We start from the raw sequence: 13,764 nt of genomic DNA, 5'->3' as shown, positions 1-13,764 counted from the left end.
AAATTTTACTTCCTCAATTGCTACTTTAAATCAATCATTTGCTGATCAAAGAGCGATAAGTCGCCAACTCTGCCAAATGGAAACCCTCAGGTGATATTTTCTCTTTGTCCTGGTTATCTTCACTAGAAACCTTCTCCTTAAAAAAAAAAAAGAGAAAAAAAAATCAGAGTATTTTGCCTCGAGAAAATATTGCACGCATTCATCCCGATGCCAACACCAAAAAGCAAAAACAAGATTATGTAACAAAATACAAATACAAAACTGTAAATTAATATCAGTTCCTTAGTGGCATATAAAAGCAAAGGCGATTGAAAATGAAAGTCAATGTTCATTAGCTTATCAGTGAGACAACAACGGGGAAACAAACTGAGGATTATACATTGAGGATAGAATGTTTAAGGTATGGCTTCTTCTTTGAATCACATTTACTCTAGATAAGTTTTTTTTTTACCAGGATAATATTTTAAAATCATGTAAATAATATTTATCTACATAGTGAGAGGAATTATTGCATTTGATAGAATTTATTAAAAGTTACAATTCTAAACAATGATTTTTTTTTATTAATTTGACTACATCGCAATGTGAATTTTAATAAGACTATAATCTTAAATGAAATAATTTTTCAATCATACAAAGAGTACTAGCCAATTTTTTATTTAAAAATGTAATGGAGATTTAAATATTAATGTTTCTTAAATGAGAATTATCAGAGATAACTCAAAGTCATAAAAAAAATCCTTGAAATTATTTTGATGATCTTCAAAATTTCTTAATTTTCTTATAAACTCTTTCTTTATTGCGGCAAAAAGCTTAACTTGATATTTGAATATTGAAAATTATTTTGCTACAATAATGCTTTTCATTAAATTCCTTTTAAACAATAAAAAGCCATTTTTCATAGTCAAAATATCATCTCTGGTTAAATATAAGGATGCGGTTCTCAGTTTGAAAGAGAATGGAAGTGATGTTATGTAATATTTTGTTTCATGTCCTTTCTCAAGATACCCACTTGTAGCCACTTCTAGTGAGATTCAAAGAATGGTAGTTTCAAAGTCGAAAGTTAATTAAACATTACACTATTCGTATACTTTTAGTATAAAATAAGGCATTTTTTTCAAAAAATTGATATTTAACAATGAATCTCGTTCATTTTTTTTTAATTTGAGCATTATTTAGCATATTAGCATAGTTAAACCATTTTACGTTAAATTAGAAATTATGTATGCAGGAAATTTCACAAAAGAAAAACTTCTTATTACTTTCATTACAGAAGCAAAATGCAGAAAATTTGCAAAAATTTTAACATAATTTTAAATTATTTTAATGTTTTCATTAATAGTTATATTTAAATATCATCTAAATTTCTAAAATGTAAAAGCATTTTAGAAATATCTACTATTTATTTAAAATTATATATTAATAATCAGCTATTTTTCTGACATTTGAAGATAATTTTAAAATTTTAGTGATATTTTATATAAATCAAATTGCTGCAATTGTTTGTTTTTTTTTTTGCCTTTTTTTTTGTCCAATCTTGAATATTATTTCTCTTTGTCTCTTATATTTATTTCAAGTCTAAAATTTGTTTAATTTGAAATAGGTATATAATATTAGGATAACTACTCTGTGCAAATCAAATGTTTTTTATAATGTCTATAATGTGAATTATTGAAGTTTCTTTCATTCATATATTTACAGTTATGTATACTTCAACTCTTTAAAATTATAACAATAACAGAATTTAGAAGTGTTTAATAGAACACAAATGAGCAAATCTGCTGAAATCTGAAACACAAAAAGAAAAATATTTTTTCCCCTTAAAAATAACTGATGGTGGATAATTTCAAATTTAATGAAGACATTTTTCCTCATTTAATGAGTGAAAATAATAATAATTTATTTTTCATTTTTGGAAAAATAAAATTCAGCGTATTTATCTAAAGCCTATAATTTTATAACCTACATTTTTTAACTAATCATTGTAATTAACCTAAGTTATGAAATGAAAAATTTTCTTTGTGCAATAGTATATTAATGAATAAGATTTGTTGCATATATTATTGTAAACTTTTTAATTGAAACATGCTAAAGTAATATAATAAGAAATATTATACTCACAAGTATATAATAATGTTAAAAGTTAGCGTAATAACACAACCCAGTGCAAAAAAAAAAAAAAAAAAAAAAAAAAAAAAAAAAAAAAATCTTTCAGAACTTCAATATTACCAAAATTTTGAAATTTTCTCATCAGTTTTTTACTCGCTACTCCAGAAAATATTACCTGGTTTTGAAATATTTAAAACCACTGCTTAGACATAGTGTTGCATTTTCACTTACTAAGTACTATTTTAAAAAAATAAGAATATTATTTTCGATTTGAATTTATGGTTTGAAGGACATATTGAAAAAGAAGGGAAAGGACATGCATTTCCTTATATACCCGCTCATTACATGCATATATACAGACATCTAGTGAGGTACTGTGAAATTATTTTAATTTTTAGGTTATGCAAAGCTTGTACACTATATTACTTCAATAGTTACGTTTATCCCAATTGAGTAGTATCATTTAATATGATTGTCATATAATAAAATTTACATGAAGAAAATAAAATATTATATAATAAAATCTCATAAAACTTACATAAAATCTTTACAATAAGAATCATCTTTCGTGGTTAGTAAAATAATGTCTGCAACTTTATTTGTCTTCGGTCTCTCAATGTTTTTCAACTCCAAATGGTTATATCGTTTTATGATTTTTTAAAAACTTGTTACATTTAAATTTGTAATGAATGTTCTAAATAAAAATAAAAATTGTTTTGTTTTAAATATTATTCTATTATTAAAAAGTTTATTAGTTCTAAATTAGTAAATGATTAAATGGCGTTTTATTAAAACTGTAACACTCTTTAACCATTGGATATTCTACTTATATATCAAGGAGTAAGAATATATATGTAAACTAATTTAATAAATTAGTTTACATACACATGCGAAAAAAAATTGAATTGTAGAATGTTACTTAGACTAATAAATGCTCGAAAAGCTGAATTTTTAATCTGCTGTTAAAAGTTATTAGCTCGACTGAACAATCAGCAGAATTATTTTGCTCCGTCAGGTACTTCTTTCCCTTTCTCTTTTCCCTTACCAAATATGACCTGTTTAGTTTTTAGCTACGTCGTTTAGTGACAAATTTAAGTATGCGTATTGGAGATTTTATTCATTTGCCGACGAGATCCAAATTTGGAAATAGAATTTTGGTGTAAAGTTCATATAGCTTGTTCATTGGTGAAGCATCGCATTATGACACTTACGAATAGATAGATGGACCGATATTAAATAATTTTAAAAATGTGATCAAAATTATGATGTGGATTTGAGCATCACATTCAGCTTTTTTAATTATTTTTTTTTAGTAATTGTGTTCAATGAAGACGGGTGGACGAAAGACAGAAATCTTTTTGTCGGACATCGTCCGAAATTTGAAATCAAACAACAATTTTTGTGTAAATATCAAGTACCTAATTTTCATTAATATTACTTATTCCATTTTTTAAATTATCTTGTTTGCTTTCAACAAACAGCTATAATTTTATACGACCGACCTCATTTTCATTCTTAAAAGCTTGGCATTTCTCAAAATTTCCAAAATAAATAGAGAAAAGGTAGTTCTAACTATAAAGAATAAGTCAGCCATCTAACTCTCCAACCCGCCACGAAGGCACACGGATTTAAACCATAAAAACTGAATGCCCGGACCGCCGCAACAGCAACATTGGCGGGAACTGTGGTTGAGTCCTAAGGGCCGTCGCCGGCCACGGTACAACCCTCCTCGAAGGAAATACGTCCCGTCATCGATGGGAGGAATCAGATCCCCCACCTATTAGTGTACCCTCCAGGGTGGCGAGATCCAACCACCATGCCGGAAGCATCTCATCCTCATTTCGAGGTGCCCCCCGGGGGTCTAATTATAAAGAATAAAGAAAAATTATCTTTAACTGTTTAAAAGTATATCACATGATTTTTTTAAAATTTTATAGTTGCAATTCTTTTCTCGAGTAAAGCGCAATTCATATATTCAGAAAGGTTTGATTTAAAAAGTTTATTATGTAAGTTATGATGAAGAACAATGACTTCAAGATAATTTTACTTAATAGTTTCCTTTATGAATCTTGTATGACATCAAAGGAAAAGATAGACTGAAAATGTTTTCATGTGATTTCATTTGAGATAGCAATCCAGATTTCAACATACCATGTTATATTAGTATCTTCATGTAAAATTAGTGTGAGCTTAAACTTAGTGCTAATAATGTGTACAAATTTTGAACAAATAAAAAAATATTTATATTAAATTTATATGAAATGACTTTACAAAATTGCCAGTAACAAATATGATAAAAGATGTACCTATGTAACTGTACTATTTGCCTTCTCTATATGAAAAACAGAGTAAAAAGGTAAAGGACACATACAAAGTATGAGTAGGTGATGTACCTATTACCATATGTTTTTTATCACCTTTTACTGTTTAAAGTCTATTGTCATTCCGACTTAGAATAACACTGACAGCAATTATTTAACAACTGAAGAGAGTGATCATAGGATCAAAGCAATAAAAATCTTCATTTATTATTTAGAAACAGCATATTTACATTAAAGTAACTTTCACGAAAAGAATTTGAATATCCTCTATGTGACCTCTTAATGTCATTCTGAGAGAACATTGTTATTCAATGTTTTATAACAGAATGTCTAGGAATTTAACACGAAATTGCAACTTATGCCTAGTCCTACTTTTTTTGGCATTGTTGTGTTCATAACAATTAACAAACTATATGTAATGTTTTTTAATGTTTTAATGTAAGATCTTGTTAAAAAAAGTTAAGTAAATATTATTTTTTTCTATTTCCAGGTCATTTTATTCTCGGCACTGCTAGGTGCAGCATGTGCCACATTTCCTCTCACTTATGAAGACATTGACCATAGTAATTTAGGGCTCATTGATGTCGATGAAGTAAGACCACACTATATGATTCCAGCTGTCCAGTCTCATATCCCAATTGAATTCGGTGAGAATGATAGACAAGTATTGGAAGATGACATTGGAACCCCTTTGGAGCAGTTATCTGTTCAGGCATATCCAAAACATCCACCTCATTACGGAGGTAAAACGAAACATGGTAATTATAAGGGATCAGATAGTTCTGCAGATATTAAGCAAAAGAAGCATTCGTATGAATCTACTAAGGTCTCCCAAGAAGAAATCGAGGTTAAATCTGTAAATAATCACTATGGTAGCAGAATGCCACAACAACATAAATCTAGCGGATATAGCCAAGGTAAACGCGCTCCATCCAAAGGATCATATGGAAAGAAATTAGAGCAGAAAAGAGATTCCGCTGAACCTGGAGATTATTCCCATAGCATTGGAGAGAAAAATGAACCAAAGCAGACAGAAAACAAACACTACCATCATCAACAACAAGAACCAGTTCAAAAACATGTAGAACCAGATTTTAAAGGTTCTTCTGACAATTATGGACATCACACCCACAGTTCACATGCTCCAGTTCAACAAAAGCATCATGATTCAGTAGCACAACCTAAATATTCTGGTCATAAAAGTGCTTACGAGGGTCAAAGTAGTTACAAGATGAGCCCCAAACACAAGCAAACAAGTTATCAAAAACCAGAAACACATGGAATTTATCGGGAAGGGCCTAAGAAATACCCATCCAATCATCATAGTTATACTCCTAAAACACATCACTCAGTAGAACCAAGTAGAAATTACCATCATGGTGTCAAAAGCCATGGAAATTACCCTGGCCCTCAGCTTCATAAAGATTCAGGTTATAAAAGTCACGGCGGTAATTTGGGGTATCATGGTTTAAACAGAGGAAGCAACAATCACTACAACCATGGTGGATCTAGTTTTAACGGTTATCATCCGGGACATTACAACCAACATAAACATTCGCATCAACATTCTACATATAGCTCAGGACACATGACATATCCACGAGGTGGAGAAGGACCAATTGGACAAAGTGCTGGTTATAAAAATATACAAAGTGGTTACGGAATTCCAAGAAGCAATTCTGGCTACCATGCTATTTCAGGACCCCAATATAGTTCTCATCTGACACCATATTCAGGATCTCCTAGCTACCATCATAATACCCATAACTTTAAAAAACAGGAACATTATCCCAAATCCATAAAGACAAGTGGAATTAAACATCATTTAGGAGGCAGTATCTCATCAGGCTATTCTAGACCAACAATTCCATCAGGTTATCCCAATTCCGGTTCAGGACACAGAGTTTACACTGTCCCATTGATCAGAAGCGAGCATCAATCGAAAAAGGGTTACTCACAACCAAAATTGAGTCAGGAAAAGCACATTGATAATGATTACTCTCCAAAAAGTGCAATTGGAGAATCCGGTTACCATGGACAAAATTCTCCATCTTATCATAAGCCACCAACACCGCATAAACCAAACTACCAAGTTGAACACCATCCAAAACCTGCTTATGGTGGTTCAGATGCTGGTCACCATGCACCCAAAGAATACCATGGTATAAGAAACAACTATGCCAAACCATCATATACTCATAATCATGGTGGATCTAGTGGCACATTTGCACACAGGCCCTCTTATCCCAAAAGTCATTCTGTTAAAGGAGGATTTAATGGATATAAGCATAGTTCTTCCTCAGAAGGTAATAAGAAATATTTGCCAGTAACTGCCTCACACGGAAACAATTATAAATCTGGATCTTCAGGTTCTCCCATTGAACAGCATAAATACGAGCCATCTCATATTGAGCAGAAAGATATTGGACACGAGGCAGTTCTAGGTGGTCATGGAGGCTCTGGTGGTATCTCAAGTGGATCTGGTTATGGATCGAATGGAAACTCACATAAATATAAACAACCAAAAATTGAGCAAAAAGATATAGGATACGAATCTCATTTAGGAGGACACGGTAGCCCTAGTGGTACCTCCAGCGGATCTGGTTACGGATCTAGTGAAGATTCACATAAATATAAACCATCGAAGATTGAGCAAAAAGATATAGGATATGAAGCTCATTTAGGAGGTCATGGAAGTCCTAGTGGTATCTCCAGTGGATCAGGTCACGGATCTAGTGAATATAAACCATCAAAGATTGAGCAAAAAGATATAAGCTATGAAGGCCTTCTAGGAGGACATGGGGGCCAAGATCCTGCTCATATCTCTAGTGGATCAGGATATGGTTCAAGTGGAAATTCAGGATCGCATGCAAATCCATCATCACATGAAGTATACGGTTCCGACGATCAATATGAAGTAAGTATTTATTCAAAATTTCCGCTTTGACTTTATTCATATCGTTTTCTTTTGCTGAAAACGTAAAAATTTGTAAATTAAATATTTAAATTCAAAGTTCAAAACATTTATGAAAATTTTAAATTTTGAATTACAAATATCATCACAATATTTGTTTGCAAAGAAAAAGGTTGACTTTCTTTTCAAATGAATTTTGATGGGGTTTTTTATTATCGGTACATTCTTTTAATTTTTGAAAGTTATGTTTTATAATTTCTTATGAGCAAAATAACCTACAATAATCATTAAAAACTAATAGTGATTCGAAGAAATTGCATGGAAAGTTTTAGTTCGTTCTTTATATAAAAAAATTAAACAACAAATATTTATTTTATGGAATTTTACGTGAATAGAACAAAACTGAATATTATTAAAAAGAACATGACAACAAGAAAAAATCAAAAGACTTATGTAGTTAATTAAGAATTGTTGGTAAATTAAACTGTACTCCAACTGCATTAAAAGAATTAATTTTGTCATGTTGTTCGATTTTAATTAACTACATCATTTCACTCCAAAAGAAAAGACTATTTTAAATTATATTTTCACAACGAACATATAATATTATAATTAGTTAGTTACGATTTTAATTTGGCTAAGTAAATTGGTCAATAAAATTGGCTAAACAATACATTTGCTTAAGTTTCGATGTCTATCAAAATTTCATTTTGCAATATTTTTCGAAATTGGAAGATGGAGAGGAGCAGTGGCAACTGATAAAAATTCTAGAGGTCATAAATTTCATATGAAATAAAAATTGGTGAAATCAAACTAATAATTAAAGCTGGGAAATCGGTTCTATAAATTTGCCAATTGTTTCTACTAATAATAACGATGAAATGTGTGTGTATAATTACGTGTTGGCGATCTGCAGGAGATCTACAGCTTTTGATGGTTGCACAGACAAATTTTGGAAAGGTGGAAATGTGGACCGTTGAGTGATTTTTTTAAAACTTCAACTGGAATTTAAATTTATTAAAATTTTAGAAAATTTTTTGATTATTTATCCCCGAACTTCCAAAATTGTAGCAATACAAAAATATTTTTACATCATTTTAAAATTTAAAAAAAAATGGTGTAAGTTTTTGAAAATAGTGCCCGTTACATTTCGACCAAATTTTAAGTATAAAAATATTTTACTGAGAAGGTCACGAAGTGTAAGTTACCAAAAATTATTATTGTATTTTATACAACCTTTAATCGTCGCAATCCAGCTGTCACCAAAAGAAATAATTTTAAATATTTAACTTTATTTAACTGCCAAAAAATTGTAATTCCTTTTTCAATCTTCTTTTCATATTAAAACTCTATAGTATTACAAATTCAAAATGTATATTCTAAAATTTAGCATTTATAAATCTTAGATGGAAATATTCAATTTAAAATAATTATTTTTAAAAATTTTATTAAAACCTCGAATATATAGATTATTTTTTTAAAATAAAGGTTGAATAGAGAGATTAAAAATTCTAAAAAGAGTTGCAATTGCAAAATAGTTCTACGTGTTGCTAATTGATTTTTTAATAATGATTAAGAAACTCTGCTGCAAAAAATTAATCGTTTTTGAAAATTGTATTTAAAAATAAAAGCTCCGAATGATAGAACAAATGTATTTCTATTCACTGTATCTTTTTTATCTTTTAAATGTTTTGCTTAATAATGGTGAAAAATATTTTTAAAAAACCTAGAATACAGATAGGTGAAAGTAAAATTAAAAGTAAAATTAAAATAATTCAATAAAATATAATAACAGAGTTAAGAAAAAGGGATATTAATTGAGAAATCCAACACTCCTTTTTCTCAGTATAATTAATTTATATTTCCCTCACAGTCTTTAGTTATAATATAAATGTTTATCTAACTGTTCATTTTCATTCAGTTAATTAATTATTTCGTTTGATATTCATGTTACATATAAACATTATTTTTTTTCAATAAATTTAGTTTTTTTATCTTAACTAATTCAATTTATTTCTGTATCATTTTTGCATTAAAATCTTTCTTTTTATTTAAGATTTCAATCATTTTTTAAAAATAAAATTAATTAAACAAAATGATTCAAGAAACATTAATAACAGACTAAAAAAAAGATACAAATTGAGAAATCCAGCAATGCTTTTGCTCAGTATAATTCCTTTGCATTTTTTTAATGTTTCACTCATAGTTTCTAGTTACAATATAAATAGTTATATAACCATTCTTCCTTCAATTAATTAATTATTTCATTAGATGGATAACACATAAGTATTATTTTTTTCAATAAAATTAATCTTTTCATAAATATTTCAATTTATTTCTCTATCATTACTGCATTTAAATTTAATGCTTTTGATAAGAATTAAATCATTTGATTAAAAATTAATTGATCAAAATGTTACATAATATTCGCAGATGTCCAAGCCAATGCCCTATGAATTCAAATATGAGATAAAAGATGACGAACATGGAGCTGACCAGTACAGAGAAGAGAAGATGGATGACAATGGATATCTGACCGGTAGATATGGCTATAAGGACCCTCATGGCCTGTACAGGCAGGTAGAATACGAAGCCAGTAAAGCAGGTTTCAAAGTGTCCAGTATAAAGACCAACGAACCTGGAACAGAAAACAAAGATCCTGCTGACGTCCATTTTGAAGTTGAACAGAACAGTCAGCCACATTATTAGTTCAATGCTAGTCTGCCAAAATCCAAAAGAGTAATAGACTTTTATTTTCCATTGTAATAGTTAATAATTAATAGTTTCTTAATTATGGGATTTTTTTTACTATTATCATAGATTAATATTTATGTATAGTAAAATACTAAGTCTATGTATGATAAATTACTAACTCTGAAAAATATTTTACTATTTTTTTGTGTGTGTGTTACAAATTCTAAAATGGCACAATTCCATGATACATGATATGCCATTGATTCTTTACATGAAACATATTGCTAATATTATTGCCAGTTTTTTTTCTTATTAATTAATTTTTAAAGAAGTATTATTATAAGTGTTATTAAATATAAATTTTCTAAAAACAGCTATTAGCTAAATGTTATTTATTGTACGGTTATCAGTATAAGTAAAAGTAATGCTATTAGTTTCATAGGTATGTTGTTAATAAAGTTATTGCTCCTACGACTATTGTTACAATGGATATTAGCTAGTATCTTTATTCCGTTGATGTAAATCCTTAAAAATACTAATCTATTCAAACATCCTGTTCCATTTTTGTATAGTCTGTCTGTATAATACTTAGTATGGATAATAGTTTTGTGGTGATTGGTATGGGCGAGGATAGAACCTGGGGCCTTGTGGTTTGCAGCCGAGTAACATGACCATAATACAAAAGCAATTGCTCGTGTAGCATAGCTATTAACTGGCTTATAAGCTTTCACCACAGTTTCATAAGTATATTTATTGGTAGTTTTTATTTCTCCTGTGACTATTGTTATAATAGTTTTTAGCTAACTTTTTTTTTATACGTCGATTGATAGTGAGTCTTTAAAAATCAGAATTTACTCAAACATCCCATCCCAATTTTGTATGTCTCTCAGTATAAAGCTCAATATGGATAGTAATTTCATAGTTGCATCGTTAGTATGATTATTACTCCTATGACTATTGTTGCAATGACTATTAGCTAGTGTTTTTATGTCTGCTGATACAAGTCTTTAAAAATGCTAATCTATTCAAATATATCATTCCATTTTTGTATAGCTGTCGGTATAATTCTCAGTATGGATAATAATTACATATGTATATTTATTATTAGTATGGCTATTGCTCCTATGACTACCGTTATAAAGGCTATTAGTTTTTATACGTCTACTGAGTACTTAAAAATTCGAATGTATTCAAACATTCCATCCCATTTTTGTATGACTGTCTGTAGAAGATCTTTATACGTAGTAGTTTCATAAATGCACCGTTAGTATGATTATTGCTGCATTGACTATTGGCTAGTTTTTATATGCGAGTTGATACAAACCCTTGAAAATGCGAATCTAATCACACATCACATCCCATTTTTGTATAATCGTCAGCTAAATGCTTAGCATGAATAATCGTTACACTAATATATTTTTCGTTAGTATTATTTCTATGATTATTGTCTTTAAACCATTGTTATCCAGTCCTTAAAAATGTAAATAAATTAAAACTTTCCATTAAAAACTGAAGAGAAATGCATCATTTTATAACTGTATTTTTCAGTGTTCTATACTACATATTTAATGAGCATCATTATTCTTACAATATTCTTATCTCATTGACTTAAAAATTATTCTACATTTTTCAAGCAATTTCAAAACTATAATTAAAAGCATATTTATTGAATTTATGTTAAGATGATGCGAGAATGATTAAAATTTAAAAAGATAACACAAAAATTTTTTTAAAGAATTTTATTAAAATAGAATCTTACATTTTGGAGTGTGAGTTATCTCGGTCGATGAATAATCGAATGAATGTTTTAGATGCTTTTAATTGTATTTAATATAAACATTTAATTTTGCCATTAGCGATTTATTAAGAATGGAAATTAAATGCATTAAAAGTGAAAGTCTCTGGAAACGAATAATAATTTGCATAAATATTAATTTTTTGGAGATGTGTATTGAAAATATTTCTAGCAATTTACTTAAGGTACAACTTTTGTATTAAAATATTAAAAAATATACATTTGTCATTATTTTCCGAAAACCGATATCAAACAATAATTTTTAACTTAAGAAAAATTATGTTCTTCGAAATATATCCATTTTTTTAAAAAAATCAACGAGACCATTAAAAAATGAAAATGCTCTGAGCAAACGTTTTTATTGCAAATACTAAAAATATTCAAGTTATTTTTGTCCACTTTTTGAAGCCTTTGGTAAAACTAATTTTGTTTCAAATGTTATCACTTAATTTTAAACAAGCTAAATCCATCAACTAACTTTCTTTTGCATATTTATAAAATTTTAAGAAATTACTTCTTTGTATTCCTTGAAAAGTGAAGTCGTCGAGAATGCATATTAGATCACTTTTTTCGACAGAGCAAATTAAAATTTTGTAACAAATTTGCAACTTCTTATGCATGATCATACACCAGACTTATTTCATCAATTTGTCGTATTGAATTGTGCTCTAAGTACACGAATATACAAGCAGATAGGATTCTCCTAGTTAATCCAAAATTAGAAACCTCTCTGTATTTTGAGTGTAAAGATTATTTACTCTTTGGGTTCTGAAAGGCCCTAAACGCTGCATAATTTATCATCTCTTCGTTAAGTATGATTGATTGAATATTTGTGGCGCATGCTTTGTTCGTTAGAGGTCCAGCCCAAATAAATTTTTGGGACAGGGAGATTACTAAGAATATTCAATGGATATCCGAGCATACGTTTATTTAATAATTATTAGTAAGCTGAGATATTTCTGTATAACAATTCTTTAAAGGCGCAGGCTGTCATTGTGATTTGGGTGTGGGAGGAATTCAAGCATTCCAATATTTTGAGGTATTTGAACTAAAATGAATAGGAATGAGAGAACTTCCAAATTTCATTCATCTAGCTGGTTGTATTATGGAACTGTCATTTTCAAATTAAAATGCAAATGAGCAAAAACTTAGCTTTTCATCAAAAAATTTCGTGAAAAACTTTGATGCAAATGTACAGTTTTTGTGTATAGGTCACCTACCAAATAAGATTTTTTTTACTCCATTTTTGAATTATACTGTTCATGAACAATTAGGTCAATAGAGAAAAATAAATTTATTTTTTTTTATTCAGAGACTTTATTAACGTTAAAATTTATCAAAATCCCTATATCTGTATAGTTAATAGTCAATCTCTCTATGTACTTCTATGTGAGAGAGTAACAATGCTTTTTGTAAATTTGTTTTGAAGATGTAATTCTTTTATATTATTGCAATATTTTTTTTCCATAAATACATTTTACATTTACTCACTTTTTTACCAGGTTGTTATGTGTATAAAGACAAAAATGAAGAAGAGACATGGGTTTACTGCCAGATATCTCATGCTTTCCAAATGGCATTAAGGGATGCTCTGTTTTATCAACATTATTACTCAAATATACGGGAATTTTATTTATTCTATGTTTGTGATTGTTCTTATCTTGTATGTATCATTGTTAATAATAAATATCATGTTGTTTGTTTTCCTTTAAAATATCTATTTTAATCTTTTATTAAACTAATAGAGATCTGCTTCTAAGCACTTGCATAAAAAAACTCAAAGTGGCTACTTTATTCTTTTTTTTTTTCTAAAACTGGGCATAAATAGGTCATTTTTTTAATATTGTATCTAACTCCAATAAAATTGCTTAAAAATTTAGAAAATAGGCATTTATAATAATACAATTATAAATATACTAAAAAAATTATAT

At 28.7% G+C, this 13,764-nt stretch overlaps 1 protein-coding gene across 1 annotated transcript; it reads left to right on the top strand.

Annotated features, from left to right (window-relative positions):
- Positions 1-320: 320 nt before the first annotated feature.
- Positions 321-13,539, top strand: LOC129984508 (hornerin-like). Its single transcript, XM_056094402.1, has 4 exons — positions 321-400; positions 4,921-7,347; positions 9,778-10,083; positions 13,336-13,539. Exons 1-3 carry the CDS (start codon positions 392-394, stop codon positions 10,051-10,053), a joined length of 2,712 nt encoding a protein of 903 aa, XP_055950377.1. The 5' UTR covers positions 321-391; the 3' UTR covers positions 10,054-10,083; positions 13,336-13,539.
- Positions 13,540-13,764: the final 225 nt, after the last annotated feature.

Source organism: Argiope bruennichi, chromosome 9 (assembly GCF_947563725.1).
Source record: "Argiope bruennichi chromosome 9, qqArgBrue1.1, whole genome shotgun sequence".
Lineage (NCBI taxonomy): Eukaryota > Metazoa > Arthropoda > Arachnida > Araneae > Araneidae > Argiope > Argiope bruennichi.
Note: the sequence above shows the minus strand (reverse complement) of the source record. Positions and strands in the feature narration are given on the sequence as shown.